Genomic DNA, 23,187 nt, shown 5'->3' on the forward strand with positions numbered 1-23,187 from the left:
ATACACCGGAGATGATTTTCACAAGCAGGTAATCTTCAAAGTGTGCACGTTGGATGTGATCGATACCTCTATAAAAGGAGAGGCAACACAACCACCAATAAAATAAATAAATAAATAAATAAAATCAAAGAGACGCCACTTTTCAAATCTTAAAAGCTGGATTTTCCTGCGTAAAGTTCGTCAACGCTCTTCAGACGCAATCTCAGCTTTTCAGATAACGCATGCAACTTTGTCAAAGATCTCTGATAAAGTTGAAAACGCGTGATGGTCATTATCCCAACCACCACACTTTTGCCGACAAGCGTGGGTGACAAAGCCGCACCCGCACTACTACTTGCCATTAAAATCCCTATATATGTCAACATTCATGGCAAGGCATACATCCAAAAATGCATGACTCTTCTTCTCGGCCGAGAATGTAGCTACAACCAAACCTCTCAATATGCTCAGTTTTCTTCTTCCCTTGAGAACACGTATTCAACCAAGTCTTCGAGAGCAAACATATCCATATCATTAGGGTTGAAAGCAAGAGTATCTCATAGCATGCCTTTCCCCCATCCTTTCCTTTGTTCTTGTTCTTCCCTGAAAGACAAAGAAAGAGAGAGAGATCAGTCGGCACTTGGAATCAAGCTTCCTGTTTGGAGCCGACTGCCTGGAATCTCTTCCCTGATTGCTTATCCAGCCCTGCTCTCAAATACTCATCTTCAACTATTAATGTACCCCCAAAGAAAATACCAGATGCCTGGAGTACAGATGAGGCAGGAGGAAACGGTAGATCGAAGCATGTAGAGACAAGCGCAACAAATATATGTGCTGATTCATTCGCTGCTTCTTCAAAAGTAAAAGTATCTCATATCATCAAGGGCGAAAGCAAAGGTATCTCATATCATGTTTTTTCCCTGTCTTTTCCTTTGCCCTTGCTCTTGCCTCCAAGACAAGGAGAAAGAAAGTAATCAGTCGGAACCCGAAATCAAACTTCCGATCTGGAACTGATTGCCCAGAACATTTGCCTGGTTGCTTACCTAGCGTTGCTCTCGAGTACTCATCTTCAATTGTTGGTGAGTCTCGAATTCCCTCAGCGCATACTTCAGGACAGGTGACGGAGTGTCGGCTCTTTACACTGAAGCTGCTAAGCATGGATGAATTGCTGAGACATGATGCCCTGAAAGACCATTTAAAGGCAAAAGGTTGCGCACCACCTCGGTTATGTAAAAGAAACAAGCAGAGAAGAATGCGGTACAAGGAGCTGGAACAAATTACTGGAGCGCGACACCTTCCCCTGCAGAACCATCCAGACAGATGAGTTTAAGTCAAATCCAAGCTCGACATCATTGTTCTAATCAAAGAGCTCGAGAAGCCTCAACAACCTTCCACTGGCGCCGTCGCCAAAGAGCAAAGTCTCGTCGCGCGACGCTGGTAAATCGTCAACACTTCTTCAAAAAGCAAAAGTATCTCATATCATGTTTTCCCCATGTCATTTCCTTTGTCCTTGTTCTTACCCGCAGGGCAAAGAGAAAGACAGCAATCAGTCGGCACTTGGAGTCAGTCTTCCGATCTAGAACCGACTGCCTGGAATCTATTCCCTGGTTGCTCTCGAGTAGTCATCTTCAATGGTTGATACACTTCCAGAGAAGGTACCACATTCGTCTGGAGAACAGCTAGGACGAGTGACAATGAAACATCAATCTTATGGATCGTCAGCAAACGCAACAACTGCACATGCTGATTCATCCCCTAACCCTCTTCAATATGAATTGGAAAGATTGAACAAAGAAACAGGTCATCACCTCCACCTCGTGCTTGCTTGCCATGTGTCTGAATCCTGAAACCGCTCATGGTCCTATTTTCACTCAAGATCAAGCCTCGATGGCCCTTGAAGAAATCACAAGTCCAATTCAAAATCAAGTGTTCACCACCCTTGAATCAAATTCAAACTCCAGATAAGAAGAGTAAGTTCAGACCTTCGGAGGAGACAAAAAAAAAAAAAAAAAAAAAAAAAACCTACAGCCCAGTTCAAGATTAAGCCTGTGGAAAATCAACGATTGGAGGAAACCAGAAAATCTTCCAGTCGAATTCAAGTTCAAGCCCCGACGACCCTTGAAGAAATGTCCAGCCCAATTCAAGATCAAGTCTCGACGGCTCTTGGGTTGACATCTACATTAAAGGACTTCAAAACGCATCTTCTACACGTGACAAGCATGTGTATACGACGCGCCTTGAAGTGGGGGCATTTGTAGACACCGAAATTTCAGTGAAATAAATGTTAACCAATGTATTAAAATTACAACATTTATTCATTTCACTTACATCACACATTCATTTCACCTACCAACTCCACTCACTTCACCAAAAAACAAATGGATTGTGGTGATTCACTCTCTTGGCCTATAAATAGCCTTCTCCATCAAGAGAAAGGGGGAGGAATTTACATACACACCAAAACCTTGAAGCCTTGAAACTCTAAAGCTCTCAAAAAAAATCCCGAATGATCAAGAAAGCACTCTTCGTTCTTCGTCAAATCCTCCTTCAAGGTCAAGCCCCAACGGCCCTTGAAGAACTTCCACCAACTCAAGATCAAGCCCCGACGGCCTCTTGAAGAAAGTGTTCATCATTCATCATCCGTTCATCCTAAGATCAAGCCACAACGGCCCTTTGGATCAATAACCTCAACAAACTCATACACCCATTCTTCAAGGTCAAGCCCAACGCCTCTTGAAGATCCATTCATCAACTGTTCATCCCTAGATCAAGCCCCGACGGCCCTTTGGATTAACAGCTCATCCATAAATCAACACCTTACGAAGATAGAATCAGAGGATCAAATTACAAAGAGATTGTAACCCAAAATCATCATTAATACAAAATATATTTTGTACACGTATTCTTGTTTCTTGTTTCAGGAATTTTTCGTGTTTACAATGGGTCCTGGGGATATTGATACTGCCCCGGGGCATAAGGAACAGCATCGCCCTGATAGTAATAGGCACCACCTCGACCCGTCTGCCCATAACTACCAGGACCAGGAATCTGCTGAATCGATACAGGTGGTGGCAAGAAAGTCTGCTGGGGCTTCTGCTAACCCTGGTGATAATTTGCAGCCTGATGTCCCATCTGCCCACAAGTAAAGCAACCACTGCTGCCTCGCCTACACTCACCAAAATGTCAATTATTACACCTGCGGTAAACTGGGGCCCTACCTCTACTAGCATCACTTTGTCTCTGGCCTTTAGCACCACCAGCAAACCTACCACCATGACCCTGACCAGTGGCGCTAAAACCACCGCTAGAAGAGCTAGAACTAGTGCCACCCCTCTTGAAGTTCTGGGTCCTACGAGGTTCGAGCGACGCCTGACCCATGCCCTTATCATCCTTCCTCTGATTACCGTCTTTCTCTTCCTTCTCACTCTCGCTCGGCATATTTTCTTAATCCTCAATTCTCAACAGAATCTCATAAAACTCCTGGTAGGTGTCACAAGGGGTAGTGGTCGCCATCGAACGCCACTTCTTCTTAGTGCCTAAACGGAAACGATGAAGCGTCTCCGCCGGATTGCCAGCAACATCTGGATGATAGCGAGACAAATCAGTAAACCTCCGATAGTACCCATTTGCTGTCAACTTCCCCTGTCTCAACTCAGTGAATTCCTGCTTCTTGCGGTCAATATACTCAGGAGGCACAAACTTTCTCCTGAACAACTCTCGGAATACATCCCAATCAGTCTTCTCCGCTGGAGTCAAACGACGAAGTTCCTGCTCCCACCAGGATGCAGAATCCTTACCCAAAAACCACGATGTCGTCTTTACCCACTTCTCGACAGGGAGATTCCCCTGATTATGCAAAACACGAAAAGTCTTCTCAATATGTTCTAGCCACCGCTCCGCACCCTCAAAACCCTTGTTGCCTTCGAACTTATCCAACTTCAAATTATACATAGTCTCCAGAGGAGTCCACTGGGGAGGGTAGAGCGCCGAATGAATAGATGTAGCGATAGCTTCCCCCAGCTGAGCTACCTCAGGGAAACTAGGCTCAGCAGAGCGACGTGGTTCCCGACGAGGTGACATAATTCTGACAGAAGACACCAAAACCATTAGAATACTCACAAAAGTACAGGACTGCCAAACCTAGGCTCTGATACCAAACTGACACACCCCGATCGAGATCAGGGCATGCTGGCCGTCACGTGGAAGTGACGTAACCATATGCACAGTGCGGAAGCTAATAAAATAATAATAAAAGTACAAATAAATAAAAACCAGCTATACACAACGTGAGAACATACATGTGCAAGCGTAAGTGTGAAAACAAAGTTCAGAGCTCGAAGACCTAATGCAGTCTGGGAGAAAATAAAGCTACAAAAACACACCCAAAGGTGGTCTTACACTGGTAATAATCTGTCAGATAGGCCGGGGAAATCCTCTGGGAAGCCACCAAAAGTGCTAGCCAACTAGAACCTGGAGGGGCGCAAAACAAAAAGTGTGAGTGAGTAAAAACAAAGCTTTTCAAAAACCATTTCATAAACAAGATTCTAACCCCTCGCCGTAAAACATGTATACTTCCCAGAAAAATAGAATGTACATATATATAAGTCATGCTTAAAAATATGCCATGCCAAATGTCTTTAAATAGAATGCAAGTGCTCAGGAATATTAAATCAATGCCATGAAATCTGTCAACCGGAGTTACCTAACGTGACATGTACGGCTGAATCTAGAGCTCAAATCTCCATCTCACTAACTATACCTGCACACGAGTCGGAACCACCTAAAGTGGTCTGTACGACAGGATTGGGTGTAATATAAATACGCTCAAGTGCTACGATCACGTGAAGGCTGGGCAAATAATCGATAGTCACTTACGAGTCGGAACCACCTAAAGTGGTCTGTACGACAAGATTGTGCACCTAACTTGGATCCAAGATGAGCGTGTGGTGCGGGAGGTGAACATCACGTGAAGGACTGTGCCCAACTCTGGGCGGGAGCACTAACACGGGGGGTGCAGGTTATGAGCTCTCTATGCATCTCAAATCACTACTGGACATAAACATCAACCATAACTTACCTGGCACTTACCTGTGCGTCCACAGCACCCATACATATATATATATATATATGCAACTAATAATGCGTAAATAAATGGCAAACAATAAGCATGGCATATAAACGAATAAACGTTTCATTTCACTTTCTGGGAAAAGTATAAGTATATAGGTATATACGGAAAACCAAAAGCCCACTCACTGGTATGTAGAAGGGTCGTAACCCCCTTGCCTCGAGTGACCGCGCTCGTCCTCGGGATAGGTCTCACCTATATGCGAAACAACTATAAAAACGTTAATTTTTAAAACACATAACCAACCTTATGAAATAACTTCTCATACAATGCTCAAATGGGGTGTATGAATACACCAACGTGATCTACTCAACCTCAGGAACATCCCCATATTTTTAGAAAAATTTTCCATCGCCGCACGCGCCGGCCACGCGCAGGCACATGCCTGGTACACTGACGGCGTCAGTTAACGCGGTCAGGAATATTCCGTTAACTTTAATGGAATCCGTAAACGCCGTTAGGAATATTCCGTCCAAACTGACGGAATATTCCGTCGTCTTCTCCGGCGAGGCTCCGGCACCGTCGCCGGCGCTGGAAAACCGGGTAATTTTCAAAACCTTGTAACTTCTTCGTTTTTCAACCAAATTTCACAAAATTGGTACCAAAATGAAGCTTACAACAAGAGGAACAAATCCATACCACTTTCAAGCACCAAAACACACGGGATCACGCCGAGAAAACACCACCAACTCCGGCCAACCTTGTAACTCACGATCCCGACGTCCAAAACCTTCAAACGAACCACCCCGAGCCTTCTAAGGACCTCACCAAGCTTCATACAAGCTTGAAATTCCCAAAAACACAAGAATTAACGTGTGCATGAACAGTGACCAAATCGGGGTATCCCGAGTTCGACGTGAAAACGAAGGTATCCTTACCTGAAATGGGTATGGTTGAACTCCTACGGACCTCACGAGCACGAATATGTAATTTGTTTCCTCAATCTGTGAAGGTTTGGTGTGTTTTTGGGTGTGTTTGTACGTGTGGGAATGGAAATGGGAGAAAAAGAGTCAGGGAAAGGGATAAGGCACGGGACAAGGAAAGGGTGAGGGGGTGTGAGGAAGTGTGTGTGGTCCACAACCAGCCAACCCAAGCTCAAAAACAACCACACAACGAAACAAACATATTAGGGGCAAAATCGTCATTTCACCCCTACGATTCGAAAAATCCGGGACGGACTGTCACATTAATAGTATGCAACAACCAATGCAGGCAAAAACAGAAAACTCAAAAGTCAAAAGTTTGGTTCTAATTATAGGATCCCCTGATTGCAATCTGCATGGTAGGGCGAGCATCTGGCGTGGTGGCAAGGGAGGTGTTGGCTCATTGAATAAAAGATGCAAACTGTGGGAGCAGGGGTGCGAGAAGTCGTACAAGAGTAGAAAAAAATGAAGTGAGAAGTCATGAGTGGGTTTTTATTTTCTAAGCCATAAAACTTGGATTTGGATCCTCTCCTGAACTAATGGAGAGGATCCTCCTGACCAATTATCGTGGACCGTTGGATTTTTATCCAACGGCTACAAACAGGGGGTTCCTTTAAAGTTATAATGATTGTAGTCGTTGGATAAAAATTCAACGGTTCACGATGATTGGTCAGGAGGATCCTTTCCATTAACTCAGGAGAGGATCCAAATCCATAAAATTTAGGAGTTGTGCATGTAAAAAATAGCTAATATATATATTCCTTTTTATGCAAAGGGATTCTTATTTTTTTCAAAAAATAAGGATTAAGTATGAGGCTCACTTTACATCGAACTTCAACAATCCGAACAGTCTATTTTGTAAGTCTCGATTCATATATCATCCTTACAAAAATTCAATTCAATGTGAAACCATTTGCCTATTTAATTATCAAGATAAAATTTCATTGTTTTTTATATAACAAAGTATTCGTTAATTTCTTGAACCCAATTAGATGTCTTAAACATGTTTGATTTGGCTAATATTTTGCAATGATGATCTATAGGTGCAACTTGAAAAATAGATGGTTTAAATCATTAAAGTTTGATGTAGTATGGATCCCACAACTAATCCTCATTTTTATAAAAAAAAAAAAAAAAATAGAGATCCCTTCCCTGATAGATTTCCTACATATATAGACCAATACAATTCTAACTGTTAAAATGGGTTTGATCTAAGGGTTTATATATGGGATAGGATCAAGGGACAAAGATGTTGACAAATACTTTTACACTCCATTTAAACACTTAGATCAAACCCATTTTATCGGTTAGAATTGCATTGGTCTATTAACTATTTTGAAATAAGAAGGGAAACTATACAAATATACCTCTACAATAATGAAAATTATTATGATAATATTTTGATTTCTCTCTCTTCTCATCTCTTCAAATTCAAAAATAAAAACTGTTTATTCCTACCTAGTCCTTCTGATGTGGAGAAGAAGGAAGAAATAGGAAGAAAGTCCAAATGACATGGGATTGAACTTGTATGATTCATGGAGTTCTTGTAGTCACGTATCCTATTTTCTTTTATAATCTTTAGGCTTTTGAGGATAAATAAAAGATCAAATTTTGGACACCAAAAACAATTTTTTATTTTAAAACACGTTTCGGAATCGAGGTGAAATAGAGAAATTACAGGTACCATCACCCTGAACCCGAACAACACCAGAACGTTGCAAATCAAACTAATGACCTCCACCTATATTTAGATCAACAATGCTCATACTTTGTTTTTCTCGAAGGAAGCCGCCGCTTGCAAACTAGTAGGTCAAAGTAAATTCTATATACTTTGATGCTGAATGTGTAAGATTTAATGACGTTAAATTTTTTTAAGATATATAGAGGAGAGAGAAACACCAATAATAATTTTTCACAATTAATGAATTTAATTTCCTTTCATATTACAAATTGAATTAGTAAATTAACCAATACAATCTTAACCATTAAAATAGCTTTAATCTAAAGGCTCAAAAGAAGGGTAAAAAAATTTGTCCCTTGATCATATCCCGATATATATATATATATATTGGTTGGTACGGCATACCTCTAGTAGACAAAATTCAATACCAAAGCCATACCATTAATAGTTAGTTCGGTATAATGCCAACCGATTATGAAATTATGCCAAAATTTATCAAACCAATATGAACCGACCAGTACGGTTCAATTGGTATGTCGGTTTATAGCAATATTTTCCAACCCTATTAATCACATTAATTATTCCATCGTTGTATAACCTTATAATCCTTGATTCTAGAGTTGGGTGTGTGATCTTTTAGATTCTAATTGGCGAGGTAGTGAGATGAGGACCTCACCAACTATAAGTGATGCCTAGCCGCATGTCATAAGGACAAGGATCCTCTTCGGATCCTCTTTGTCGGGATCCGGGGATCAATTAATCGTGTCCGTTCATCGTACATCGTATGACCAGTTTTCATTAAGTACTATTTATATTCAATTTTAAATTCAAAATTCAAAATGATTTCTAATTGCACGATATATGATGGACGGACACGATTAATTGGTCCTCTGGATGCCCACAAAGAGGATCCAAAGATGATCATATTCCATGTCATAACATCCAAGGGCCTAGCACCTAGGCACCTAGGCGGATTTATGTAAATTTATTATATATCTTGTAAATAAGTGTCTATTCACACTTAAAAATAAAATTACTTGTATGGACAATAAAACAATGATAAAATGCAAAAATAGAAGTAGAAGAATACACAAAGTACATCAATTCAACAAGTTCAATATATAAAAAATAAAAAGCATATAATCATAATGAGGAGTATTCTTGGATGATAGACTAAATTTTTCTTATTCATGATCTTTGCATTGGATTGGACATAAACTAAATTATTTAACCTTATTGTATCTAGTTTATTTATTTTCTTTGTATGTATCCCCTCAAAAGTACTCCAATTCATTTACAATTGGATGAACTTGTAGTCAGTCCATCATTTGCAAATTAGGTACACCATTTCCATGACTATACCACCATGAAACTAAAAAAGAAAAAGGCACACAATTAATAATATATAAAAAAAAAAAAAAAAAAAAAACCAAACCGCCTAGGTGCCACCTAGCCCGCCACCTAGGACCACCTAGCCCGCCTAGGTGCCACCTAGGACCGCTTAGCTCCAGACTAATTTTTTGAAACTATTTGCCTTAAATCGCGGTAGGCCTTCACTGCCTAGGCTAATTTTTCGAACACTACACCAAAGTCAATATAGAATATATAGAGGATAACTTATTCCGTTACAATTACAATGCAATACAATTCCTCTCTAATTGCAGTGCCCTTAGTCTTTTGAATAAGCAATTTCAATTCACTTTGCCTAAACGACATTTCATTGGTTTGTTCAATTATATGCTCTGGCCAGAGAATTCTGAATCATCCTGAAAGAGCATTCTCCTTGCATTGTGAAGGTTAGAGATTCCTTGTTATACACTCACCTACCTCCATAAATGGAATAATGACCCGAACCATGCACTCAATTACCCTAAAGGGTGTAATGCACATCTCAAATTCATTGAGTTATCCATAAGACAACAGTGACACATCAGGTCCAAGGATTATTTTTGCATTACTGAAACCGTTAACTCTTATTGACATGAATGTGCATCTAGTATACACCTATAAGAATTCGTGTCTGGACACGTTTGGTGAACTCAAACTCCATTTGGATTCCTATGTATTTGTTTTAGCGTCCCACACGACATGAGACATGTCATCATAAACATCATACATACTATTCTTAACAAATGATCAAAGCCCAATTAACAATTCTATGACTAGAAACATTAAGAATATTTAAGTCATTTGGGATTGGTCTCAATAACCTAAATCTATTAGTTTGCAACCCCAAATTTAAATGATCAATATTGTTTTGGACTTGTATTGTTTTAGTTAATCACAATTAGTTAACAAAAAATAATCTTTGCCCGTTATATTGAAACTGAATAAACTTGTCTTAATACACTAAGTAATTTCCATAAACTATTTACTCCCAAATGGATTTATAGGCATACTTATAACAAAAACGCTAACAGCTTGTGAAGATTGCTCATGTGTAGTGATTAATATTGAACAATGGAAGGTTGATTGGAAAAAGAAATACATGTGTTCAGAGGTTGAACTACAAAACGCAGTGGCAGATAATTTGCTCTATACCGTGCAGCAAAGCTTTGAATCAATTGAAGCCAAACAGATGCAAAACGCTTGGTAGCCTGTCAAAGGATATCTGTAATCCATCACATACTTCGATTTCCCGACCCTTCCGAGCTGCAGAATTGTCTGCTTTCCGTTTTCCTGACAAACATGTGTATATACAAGTTAGAATCCCATAGTCATGTAAGATTAATTTAACACTGGTTCTCTCATCCCGTTATCATAACAAATTCTAACTGATGATCACGTTGTTTCCACAGACACTACGGCACTTAAACATATACGTGTTTCAGATAAGCCTGAGTAAGATTTTCGGAATCACGATTGTTCATAGTAGTTACCTCCAGTGTCAGTTGGAAATTCTTGACTGAACTTTGGATTCTAAGACCCGCTCTTCCCCTATCTCTAAAGTCTAACTCATATTGCTTTGAAATCTGGATGAAAACAGAATTCCGTTAATGGAGATCAGAACAATTAAAGCAAGGAAAATTCCTACAGAGTTAGGTAATAGGCCTACTTTATTGTAGTGGGGAACTCGTGAGAATAGCTGATGGACTTTGTCAAGCTTCCCTTCCCAGTCCTTTGGCAGTCCCTTAATGTGTTGTACCTGCAAGAGAAGAATGTGTACCGCGCAAGCTAAAAAGTTGACCCAAAAACTGGATTTCTGAATGCAATTTACATTACTAGGCACTGAGAAAGATAACATATTCACTAGAAGGACCTGGTCTGCACAAGTTATCGATGTAATGTAAGAATTGACCTAAGATGTCTTAGAAACTGTTAAGATCACCTGCGTTGTGTTTTTTAACTGCATGGATTGGTGCTTGGGTATATATGCCCTCATACGTCTGTAACTTCCTGTCCAGCTTGAGATTGTTGGCGTGAACCTGTAGAGACAAAGAGCAGCCATTACAAATTGAGGAGGGAGATTGCATGCGCATGTGTGAGCGAGAGAGAGGGAGGCTTACGCTACAACAGCAAGTGATTTAGCCTCCTTGCTCAAGGAATTGGGACGACCACCCTGCAGTTAAAACTGTATCATCCACCAAATGACATAAAATGTCCAAAGAAATCAGATTACGATTTCTACAAGTAAGAATAATTCATAGAGTTCATTTTAAACCTGATCCCATATGTGGTATTTTGAACCCATGAGGTTAGCATTTACAATCCCAATAAAACTATCATCTGAATGAGACATTACTCCCTTCACATTCTGAGCAATAGTTAACTCAGATTTCCCGTTCCGCCGCTTATGGTGAGCAATAGCTAGTTTCCGGTCCTGCCTTCCCTTGCCTTCCTGAAATATCGCAATGCCACACCAATCTAACAAGTTATAACAGAAAACATGGAGCTTCAAACTAGTGCAACACAAACAGCAATAGAGCAGGGCGGGCAGGTCACGGATGAAGCCGTGAAGACTACGTTAGAATCAAACTAACAATGCATATTCGATTCACAAGTCGAAAAGAAACCCCTGATAGTCCAGTAACAAACATCTATGTGCTTTCACTAAACTCGTAAATTTGTTTCGCAATCTTGGGAATAACAGGATATAACAGTATTCTAACATTGCCTCTACCTTCTAAATACAGGAATGACTGACCAGCATTACGCGCAGCACAAGAGTTGTACAAGACAACTACGTTATTGGCTAAATCGAACATGCCATAAGCTATTCAAAGTTCCCCAAAATATAGGCAACATTCTTACATTGGTATAAAGAGAATAGAGAGTGCCCCCATCTAATCCTTCTGGGGTTGCTTCCTTCACTATAACACATGTGCACCTTCCCACATCCATTGGCAATGGCCTGCAAAGCAATGACCTAAAAATACCCACCAAATAAATTACACGTCTAGTAAATATCTTTTCAAAGAAACAAAAATTTCATATTTTAGCAAAAACATAACTTTTGGTACAAGCGATTTTGGGGGAGGTGGTGTTTCGAACTAGGAACCTCGGATGCAAGGCAGAATGCTCTAAATAAATCGAGCTACGAGCCCCCTTGGTAAGCGTAAGCAAATTGGGCAGAGAACTCACTTGTTAGGCAGACTAGACCAAGATGAGGCCGGGGCAGCCTCAGAATCGGAGTAGTCCCAGATCTTCAAAGAGCTCGAGTTGTCGGACCCATTGCTGGGTGGGTCCCACATTGTGGATATGGACCCACCAAAGAGTGCCTTCTCAGGCTCATTCGCCTGCATACAGAACTGAAGCGAGGAGGGCTTGAGGGCCCTGCAGCCAGTGGACAGAGACTTCAAATTCCTCGGCTTCAATGGCTGCATCGCAAAAGAGGAAGACCCGTTTTCTTGTGCGACTAAATTCTCCTTGTCGCTGTCTGGCACGGCCTGCTGTGGCTTGTTGGGCATTGCGTTCTCCTTGTTGTCGTTTAAGGGTGATTGGTTCGGGTTCGAGTTGTCGTTCTTGGAGGTGAAAGCGATGCCTTCGCTGTAGCTGCGGCTGTGTTTCTGGTCTGTGAGGGGATTGTCATAGAGAGAGTTGTATGAGGATTGCCGTGGAATTAGTGTGGTTTTCTTGCAACCATCCATCATCATGGTTCAGAGAGAGAGAGAGAGAGATTTGAATGATGTTGTAGAGAGAGGGAGAATTTGAATCTTCACTTGAATGAACAAGTACAAAAAGCTGGGGTTGTTTTACTGAATAGTAGGTGAGTTAGTGTTGTGTGTAGACCTGTAAACGGGTCGGGTTTATTGAGTTTGGATTGGGTTGAACCCGACCCGTTAAATTAACGGATCATTCGAACTCAACCCGTTAAGCTAACGAATCACTTGAACCCGATCCGTTAAGCTAACGGGTCACCCGTTTCATCCGTTAACAATTATTATTATTATTTTTTTTTTTTTTTTTTTGCATATAGTTTATTTTTTGTTGTTAAGACTTGACTGAAATTACTAAAATATCCTCAACTAACGAGTGCTAATGGGTCTAATGGGTTGACCCAAAGTGACCCGTTATTTAACGAGTTGTTAACGGGTTCACCCGTTAGTGACCTGACCCATTAAGCATCCACCCAAATACTAATATTAACAGGTCGGATTAACGGGTTGGGTCCAAAATGCTACGTCTAATTGTAGGTATAGTTTCCAGATGTGTCAAAATTTATGTAAAACGGATGAGAATCCTCTCCGGATCATTTTGTGAGGATTTTGGAAATCATTTTATTGTCTCTGTTCGTCATATATCGTGTGATCAATTTTTGTTAAGCATTGTTTGTGGTCAATTTTAAATAAAATAGTTTAAAATAATTTCTAACTACAAGATGACAGATGAACAAACACGAATAAGTAATTCTCGAAATCCTCGCAAACAGAATCATAGGATAGGATCCACTTCCATGCAAAACAACACCCAGCTTTGTTCTGCTACATTTGCATAATGGTGGGGCTCTCTCTGGCTTTCTTTACCATTTTTTGGTAAAGTAGTGGGATCAAGGATGTTTGAATTTGAATAAGCATTGGAAACTGCGGAGTTTTTCTTGTGTTTTGCATCTAGAGGAAAGGAAATAGGATGTTTTCATTTGTCTCTGGTTTGGTGGGATAACGGTAACTATTCAAATTATGTTGACCTTTTGTCAGTTTGTGTGTGTAATGGGAGACTCGATAAACGAAGTCAAGGGGAAATCACAATGGGCGGGAGACATGTTTGAATTAATCCTAATAAACGGATCGTGTTTGGTTTTGAATTATTAATTAGTGGAGAGTATTTTTTGGTACTTCAAATGTTTTATTATTTATCACTTAGTATTACGGTCTAGTAATATTCCTTTTTACTTGTAAATGAGAGGTCTTAAGTTCGATTTCACTAAAGGTGAATTCGAACCACATTATTGCTAACAAAGTGTGAGACTTGTCCCACTCTCCTATCCTCTTATTGTAGATAATATCGTTAAAAATTAAATAAATGTGGTAGGCCTAATTTACTGAACTGTATTTAGGATTAGAGAGAGAGGGGGTTGGCGGCAAGAGAGAGGAGAAAAAGAGATGCAATTATAAGGTGTGTGTTGTCTCACCCCATTGTGCCTTTATTTATAGTGGTATGATAGGTTAAATCCTTACTGTAATAGGATTACAATTCTAAAGAGAATATTTCAAGATATCCTAAATACATTAGGATTTACACAATCACATTTCTAGTCTAATAGGACTGCAACACTCCTCATTGAGTGTGTAAATACTCAAACAAAACATCGCATTAGGTCTTCAACAATTGAGGTAGAACAGATGATGAAGTCGTCGACACAATGAACGAATGCGAGTCTCAAATTGAAGAAAGTATGCGTTGGTAGTAAAACTCACAAAACCTCGCTATGGTAAAACCTAAGGCAGGTGAAAACCTATAGAGTAAGGAGAAAAGTGAAAAGTATACATAATGTCTAAAACAAATGTCATACGGGACAAAAGTAGTGAACTCAACAGAATATGATCATCCCAAGATGGGTGTCTCATCAAAACCTCGTTAGATAGCAAAAATCCACTAAGAAAAATACTCCTAATCGTAGGAAAAAGAATACATAAAGATCAATTGAGTATGCTTCAAGATACTCCCCCTGAGTTAGACATAACTTCCAAAAAAAAAGAACTACAAGCAATTCAACTCAGATAATTTACGCATACCGATTCCTTGGGCGAGTTTCTGAAAAGTAGACTTAGGCAATGACTTGGTGAATAGATCAGCCAGGTAATCATGGGAACGGATTTGCTTGACTTCAAAGTTCTGATGTTGTTGTTGCTGGTGAGAATAAAAGAACTTTGGCACTATGTGATTGATAAAATTTGAAGGGTTTTTTTGTAAAAAAAAAAAAGGTGCAATGTTACTCAACCTTCATCTTGTATATCCTTAAATATTTGGTATTTTGTAGTAATGTACTAATATTTTTTTCATTAGGCTCTTATTTTGGGTATGTAATACTTGAAAGACAAATATTTTATTTTATGTTTTGAAGTAATATTTATATGACACCATGGTATGCATATACTAATTTAGTATTATGTTTTGCATTTTTTGGGTCAAATTATGTTTTTCATTTTCATTAGTTATTGTTTAAAATATATTTTCTTTAACCGGTACTAGGTTGGGTCATATTACCTTATAATATTAATAAGTCGATTTCGATTTGGGTTATATTTCCCGTTTACTTTAACGGATGTTATACGATACGTTAAAATATTGAGTATGTTATAAAAACGACACGAATACAAAAAACAGGACACGAATGGAAAGGTCTAATTCCTACCGATGCCAAATAATGTATCTATTGGTAACAAAATGCTTGTAGGCATTGGTACGAAGTAAATGGCTGTTTTGGTTGGATTGTTTTGAATGGTTGCAACTTTAAATGAAAATATGTTTTAACGCCTATAAATAGGTTAATCTCTACTGCAATTTATTTATTCACTTCCACATTCACATAATCATTCATAGCGTGCATTAATTATTAGAGAGTCTTATTGATTTCATATGAGAGAGTATTCAACACAATCGTGGTTTATTGGAGTTTTGTGATTTGGAGTGATACTATTACAAAGACATGGTTGTGGCATCTGAAAAGATAAGTCCCGATCAACCATGAGCACTAAAGTGAAGCGTAAACTTATTTTAAGGACAAAATATCTAACATTTTCCTTGACGAGTTTGCAGGTTCTTCAAATCCACATTCATATGCATTTAGCATTGTATTTTTTTAATAGTTTGCAAATTATTTGGTATATAATTGCATGAATTATTAGTACATATATAGAAATTATACCCCTATTTTTCCAACAAATTTACCCTGTACTTTTTTCCTCATAATCGTGCAATGACCAAATGCCCTTGGAAGGGTAAATGCTAAAATTTCATTGTCTTTCGTGCTTGTGACAAATTATTCTTTTAACATATTCTTAGAGTGCTCGTCGCTACAAATGCGTCAGCACAAGCAAAATGAATTTAGGAGTTAAAACGAAGATTCAACCCTCAATATAAGAGGGAGATACTCTAAGATATAATTCAGGAATATTTGGTCGAAATATCAAACGTGGTAAAGGAAGGCATTCTTACACGTCTCAATAGAGCCGTATACAACAAGATAATCACATTAGAGGTATGGCATAAAGTATCTATACCCTAATAATGTGAGTGATAGTATTGAAAGAAAGAAAGATTGAATTACATTGTAATTAATACCAAAAATGTTCTTCTATGCATTCTACATTAGCTTGAGTAGCCTTAACACATGACTAGATGTCAACATTGGCTTGTGGGAACATCCCGATGATTAAATAGTTTAATCTTCGATGATGGGAGAGTTAAAAATAAGTTTTAATTTACTAAGTGATTATATTAAGACTACTCACTTTACTGCCTCACTAATTATAACCTAATATAAATCATACACGGATATACTAGTGAATTGGGATGATAGTAGGAGATGAATGAAATTAATTGGATTATAGTAAAGAGATTTGATTAATTAGAGAGTCTCATATTAATAAATTAATGATAAGACATTAATAGGGCTTTAAAATAGTTTGGGCTTTTCAAGCCCGTTGGGTCAAAACTCATGGGGCATAATTTATGACATAAGATGTAATAAGTGACATTAGGCCCAAAAGGCCCCAATTTCTATAGAGAATTTGGAGTCTTTCACATTTTTTAATGCTTTTTAAACTAAATATTAGTTCTTTTCTAAGATTTGATTAAGAGGTTTTGATCAATTGCCACATCAATATTTTTCTATTTTTTAAAATTATATGTAATTAGTTTAAAGGTATCTTCACTTCACCTTGTAACTAATTGCCGACAATCTAGGAAATTTAATTTTCCTAGTCCTTTAAACTCCTACATTTTAATGACTCTTTCTATAAAAATAATAATTGATTAGAGTTAAAATAAGTAATTAAACTCCTACATTTTTAATGAATCTTTCTAAAAAAAATATTAATTAAACTAATTCCTCATTATTAGTTAAAAAAAAAATTAATAAAACTTATGGGTTAAAAACAAACGTACCGAAAATAAAAAAATGTACCATAAATCAAATATACCAAAAATTCAAATGTACCAAAAACTAAATGTACAAAAAATTCAAATGTACTAAGAAACCAAATGTACCAAGAAGCTAAATGTACCAAAAGTTCAAATATACCATAAACTAAATGTAATCATCTTATAAGTAACCAACGCCGACATAATCAACTGTACCGATTAACCAAACGTACCTAAAAACAAGGTTTTGTACATTCTATTTAATTTACTAAAATAAATATTTTAATAAAAAATAAAAAATAAATCTGAAATCATTATAATAAGAGATGCATAAAAATAGGAGTAAAAAAAAAAAAAGAATGCCAGTAAAGAAATAACATGAATAGACTTTTAAGAAAATAAAATGAAATGAAATTAAGCACCAAAATTGTAGGGAAAATGTTTAATCTAAATTTCTAAGGGAATAGATGTTTAGTCTATGACATTTAAAAATGAGGCGTCTATATCAAAACACCACTTTCTATACATGGCCAATTCTACAGGTGATGAGGAGAGAGAGAGCCTCTTACATGAGTCACTCCGTCTCTCTATAACGACAAGAATTAGCCTTTCACATTTTAGGCTTTTAGTGGTTCTTAGGCTTGATTCTCATCAAAGGTGAATTTGAACCACAATATTGTTAGCTCATTGTGAGGCTAAGTCTTTCATCTCCCTCTTAGTGTAATACCGTTTGTTAAAAAAAAATAAAAAATAAAAACTAATAGGGTCAGCTGCCTAGTTGAGGAGGACACTAGTCCCTTCTCCTCCTCTAAGTTCATACATCCTTGATCTCATTCCTAGAGGTGTGGAGAAATTGGAGGCCTTCTCCTTGAGTGACTTGGAAGAAGAAAATGCGGAAGATCCTACTAGGAAGGTGCAAACTTGGGAGAGGACTTTGGTGGGTGTACAAGCTAGATCCAAAGGTATAATTCCTCAAACCTTTATCTTTGTTTTAAATACCACAACTAGAGATATTAGCACTAGACTATGCAATCTTAAAGGGGATTTAACTTGACTAATGGCCTATACATGCTTCCATTGTTATTTATACTACCTGGTGAAATTGGAAATCTTGTGCCTAAAATCTCTAGTCTTTCCTTTCACGAACATGTGGAGCACATCCCTCATAAACATCATTAAAAAGAGGTGATGTATAGCGTATATTAAGATTATTACACAAATCGGGAGATCCAAAAAAGATAATGCCCTATCCATGTATCATATGATACAACAGCTTCAGGAAAAATGATGGGACACCCTTTGTAGCCAGTTTAAGAACCATGGCATGCCCTTGGACATTTGTTCCAATCCCATTGCATGCAAGCAAGACTCCAAAGCATATGCCAAGAAACCCTCGTTCCTTAGATTTTCTCAAAAGTCTCTGTAAATCATGCTTAGTGGGTTTACAAAGATATTTTGGTCCGAAGACGGCATTGATCGGATGACAGAATCTCCTGCAAGACTCTCAAGATGTTCTCTCTGAAACCTTTATATACTAGTCAATGGAAGCAGTGAGGGTTTCGTACGCAAGCATACTCGAAAGTTGCTGACTGCTGTTATCTCTGCATATTGTGAGAATCCAAGTTTACCGACTGCATTACGTTTTTGAGTGAAATAATCATAGAAGTGATGACTCCTTCCATGATCTTGTCAAACAGCTCATGTCTCATGTAGAAGCTGGCCTAAAAGAAGCGTGGCGAATACAATGGAGAGCCAGACAAGTAATTGCATAAGCTGAACATGGCTCTCTTCCTGATCTCGATTTACTCTTCTTCGACGTGATGAGGTGGCAACGTGTTGCGGCTCATTTGCTTCTTGGGCAAAGCCTTCAAGCATCTTTAGAAGTGCTGACACATGACCCATGCCATTGCAAAAACTACTTTATCATCTTCGCATGAGGAGTTATTATTTCATGGTTGGACCATTACGGTTTAGTGGTTGGGAGTTTTTTTTTTTTAGAATATAGTGATTAGAAGCTTATTATTATGAAATAAGTGTGATTGTTAAATGGTTGATGAATTATAATTTACTAAGAGTGAGTGACAAATAGATAATGATCTGATGTATTCGATTGAGATGAGAAGATTCGATCTAATGGTTATTGGAAGATGAAATATTATCTTATTTGAATGGAGAGAATGACTTAATTGATAAATAAACTCATTTCGATAAATAAACCAACGGTTTTTTTTTAACAAACAATATTATCTAACCTACTAAAAAGGAGGGTGCTTAGCCTCGTGATGGGCTAACAATAATGAATTGAACTTAAGATCTCTCACTTACAAGTGAAGAGGAATACCATTAGACCATGTTGTAGTACCAAGTGGCTTGATCTAACGCTTAATGAGAGATGAAATCTTATTTGATTGGGAAGAATGACTTAATTAGATGTATAAACTCTGTTAAATAAATAAACTAAACCAACGGATGAGATTGGGCTAAGATAATATAATTCAACGGCTGTTGTAAAACGAACTCTAGTAATTTTCATTTGGATAGAAGGATTGGCAATCGCCGAAAACGAGTGGCTCATCTCTTTCACTTCCTCACTCCCACACCAAACCCACTTCAAAAATCCAAACCACCATCATGTCCTCCCTGACTACTACTCTTCTGTGTAACCCATGGCCAGCAGCGCCGTCGCACTCTCTAGCTCCACTCTTTGCCACCTCACTAGAAAACCCACTTCACTGACTTCAACACTCAGCTTAAGAATCAGAGCCAAGGCCTCCACAGCCATGGCTACGGCCTCCGCCGCCAAAACCAAGGTGGTACCTGCAGTGATAGTGGGCGGTGGAAGGGTCGGAAGGGCCTTGGAGGGGATGGGGAATGGCGGTGACTTGCTGGTGAAAAGAGGAGAGCCCGTGCCTCTTGATTTCCAAGGTCCAATTTTGGTTTGCACTAGGAATGATGATCTTGAAGCTGTTCTTGAAGCCACTCCAAGGCCTAGATGGAGCGGTACTACTTTCTCTTCACTCTTTTTTCCAGTTATTGTCTGAGCAGTTTCAATTGATTTGTTGATGGTTTTTTTTATATGAAATTCAGGAGTTATCAATCAACTTTTTTGTTAATATTATATGTATATGAATTATGGAAGATGTGGCACAAAACTGAGTGCAATGGCGTTCTAGGATTCATACAGCCGACCTCACTTAGTGGGATAAGGCTTTGTTGTTGTTGCTGTATTATATGTATATGAATTGTTTGGTTACTGGAAGTGGAAGTAAGTTGGGAATTTGATTGGATGGGGCTTTTCACTTGTGATTACATTCAAACCCAATACTTTTGAACTATTGGTTCATGTTCATGTAATAGAGTGCTTAATGGAGTTTCTTAGTACAAACTCAATATGCTGAGTGATGAATCTCAAAAGTGGACCTTCATACTGTTAATTATTGGATCCAAATTAGATGACTGAATTCTTTGTTCGACTGCTATGTCTCTTGTAAATATGAAGTTGGAGTTTTCATTGACCAAAATTCAGCTTGTGACTTCTATTCTTTCATGAAATTGTTCATGTGTTTTCGAAGATTTGTTGAATTTACTCACTACTGATTATAAGATATGTGAAAAAGTTAGGAGTTTGTGACCAAATATTCCTGCCATTTGTTTGCAGCACTCCCTTGTGCAGCTATAGCACCACTGTTAGCTTGGCAGTTTATAATTCAGGCTGATACGAAACTTCATTATTTGTAATGCAATTTTCTAAACATTCACTTTCAGTTAAATTACATGTCAATCAAACCTATATAACATGCTCCCCCTCTCCTTGTTTTCAAGTTTTGTTGCTTGCCAAAATTGGCGGAGAAAGGGGGACATGTCAGATTGCATTCTTCTGTGAATGGCTTTAACTGGATTTTTTACTTCACCTAATTTGCAAAATTTGTTTTGGATTTTTGCTTCTTGGTTTGCTTGACCCAATGGTCTTGACAATCCAGCAGATTTGGTTTTTTTCCAGAATGGAATGCTGGAACCATGGTTTGAAAGTAAAGGTCTTGGTGATGCTGACCAAGTCCTAGCATATTTTGCTGTCTCCAAGCTTGGAGAACCTCCTGTTGATGGAAAGACTGATACCAATCCTGAAGGACTGACTGTGTCATATGGGAAGTGGGCATCGGCAGTAGCCGATAGATTACATGCTGGAGGCCTCACTTGCAAGGTAAAAGAATAATATCTGCGTAGCATTTTACACTAATTTGGAATTGGTTTTTCTGTTGCGTTAGTCTTTTACTGATGAATGAAAATATAAAGCAGGTTCTCAACAAGGAAGCATTTCAGAAGCAGATGTTAGAGAAGTTGATCTGGATTTCAGCATTCATGCTTGTCGGAGCTCGTCATCCAGGAACAACTGTAGGTGGTGTAGAGAAAGAATACCGCTTTGAGGTAATCTTTTTTACTTTTATCTTTTCTTTTAAAGTTGAAAAGACTAGAAAATAAATGCAATTCTGCCTTTGGCATATTGATGGTGAAATAGGATCTTTGTCCAAAACAATTTCTACTTCATGATTAGGTTGCTGATTTGGAAATGCCATGTACAAATTTACTTTACCTAGTATTTGTTACCTTTTGGCTATTGTAATTCTACCACGTATGGCATAATAGCTAGCGAACTGAACTACAATCAATGGACGATGAAAAGAGGGACTAAATTATATCATATGATTGGAATCTCATAAGTTGTCTGAACTTAATGATGGAGCAACAATTCCTTGTGTTTTACTTCGTTATAAACTGGTTTCTTATCGTTGATTTGCAACAATAGCAATTCTAAGGTTACTTTCTTTTGTATGTATTTTTCCTTCATCATTATGCATGACTTCCTAGTTTTTATTTATTTATTTATTTCTGGGAAGCATGACTTTCTAGTAAAAATAACACCGAGGTTTTGTTCCATTAACATTGGTTTGTTACAGAATGCTGAAAGGTTACTAAAAGTAAATTCTATTGGGGGTGTGGGTCTGGTTTTGCTTGGCTTACATCAAGCCAAACACATAATAATTATCATGGCCAAGGCTGTAACCAGATTATTAGGTTGAACTGTAACTGTCCAAATACTTGCATAAGAATGGACATCTCTCATTTCATTGACAAAGAAGTATCATGACACGAAACCACTTTTAGGTTAGTGCAGTATAGAGTCCATACTAAATTTTTGGAGTTAGGGAGGAAAGGGTTGGCTCATCACATTGGTTATGTGTTAAGAAAAGGAACCAATAAAAACTTGACCGATATTTATTCTTTCAGGTGTCTAGTCTCATTGCGGAGCTTGCCTCTGCAGCTGCTGCAGAGAAGGGGTTGGTATTTGAAGAAGCCATGGAGGACAGATTATGTGCATACTCACGCGCGGTTGCACACTTTCCTACTGCAGTTAAAGAGGTGAGAGATGCATGCAAGCCATATATATATATATATATCATATACGCATGTGACTCGAACGAGTTTAATTGTTTTTTCACTGTGGTGATTGCCTTTTGCTTGCAGTTTAAATGGAGAAATGGTTGGTTTTATTCTCTAACCGAAAAGGCAATTGCCGAAGGAAAGCCGGATCCCTGTCCGCTCCATACGGCATGGCTCAAAGATTTGAAAGTTGTCTAGGAAAACATACTCTACGATATCAGTGATTACTAATACAACCAAGGACCAGAGATTGCTTCTCTTCCATCATTGAACTAGGTGCAGAAATAAAATTGAATTGTGTTTTTGTCTGTTTTACTTCATTTTGACAAGGTAATATTGTAAACTAGGTCGAGGAAGATTCGAATTAGGGTGCAAGTGGCGGGCGCATTCTGTTTTTCGCTCAGTCTTGTGCATGCTTAAAATGGGCCTTTTCTATACAAAGAAACACGGCTTAGCAATGTGCCAACTTCGATGCTCATCCTGAAAAATTTAAGCACGAAGAGATTTCCATGTCA

At 38.3% G+C, this 23,187-nt stretch overlaps 2 protein-coding genes across 3 annotated transcripts; one reads left to right on the top strand and one right to left on the bottom strand.

Moving 5' to 3' along the window:
• Positions 1-10,132: 10,132 nt before the first annotated feature.
• LOC137738633 (tubby-like protein 8) lies at positions 10,133-12,905 on the bottom strand. Its single transcript, XM_068478111.2, has 8 exons — positions 12,293-12,905; positions 11,963-12,077; positions 11,373-11,549; positions 11,218-11,270; positions 11,040-11,136; positions 10,767-10,856; positions 10,591-10,683; positions 10,133-10,390 (listed from the first exon to the last, which is right to left on the bottom strand). Exons 1-8 carry the CDS (start codon positions 12,802-12,804, stop codon positions 10,247-10,249), a joined length of 1,281 nt encoding a protein of 426 aa, XP_068334212.2. The 5' UTR covers positions 12,805-12,905; the 3' UTR covers positions 10,133-10,246.
• A 6,842-nt stretch (positions 12,906-19,747) lies between these two features.
• LOC137739761 (uncharacterized) lies at positions 19,748-23,187 on the top strand. Of its 2 annotated transcripts, XM_088700779.1 has the most exons (6): positions 19,767-20,233; positions 21,217-21,434; positions 21,530-21,658; positions 22,520-22,651; positions 22,757-22,871; positions 22,941-23,150. In XM_088700779.1, the coding sequence occupies exons 1-5, from the start codon at positions 19,900-19,902 to the stop codon at positions 22,868-22,870; spliced, it is 927 nt and encodes a 308-aa protein (XP_088556905.1). In that variant the 5' UTR covers positions 19,767-19,899; the 3' UTR covers position 22,871; positions 22,941-23,150. The 2 variants fall into 2 exon arrangements, with proteins under 2 accessions (XP_068335566.2, XP_088556905.1); XM_068479465.2 differs by having other exon boundaries at positions 19,748-20,233; positions 22,757-23,187.

This window comes from Pyrus communis, chromosome 9 (assembly GCF_041283825.1).
Source record: "Pyrus communis isolate YQ-2024b chromosome 9, ASM4128382v1, whole genome shotgun sequence".
Classification (NCBI taxonomy): Eukaryota; Viridiplantae; Streptophyta; class Magnoliopsida; order Rosales; family Rosaceae; genus Pyrus; species Pyrus communis.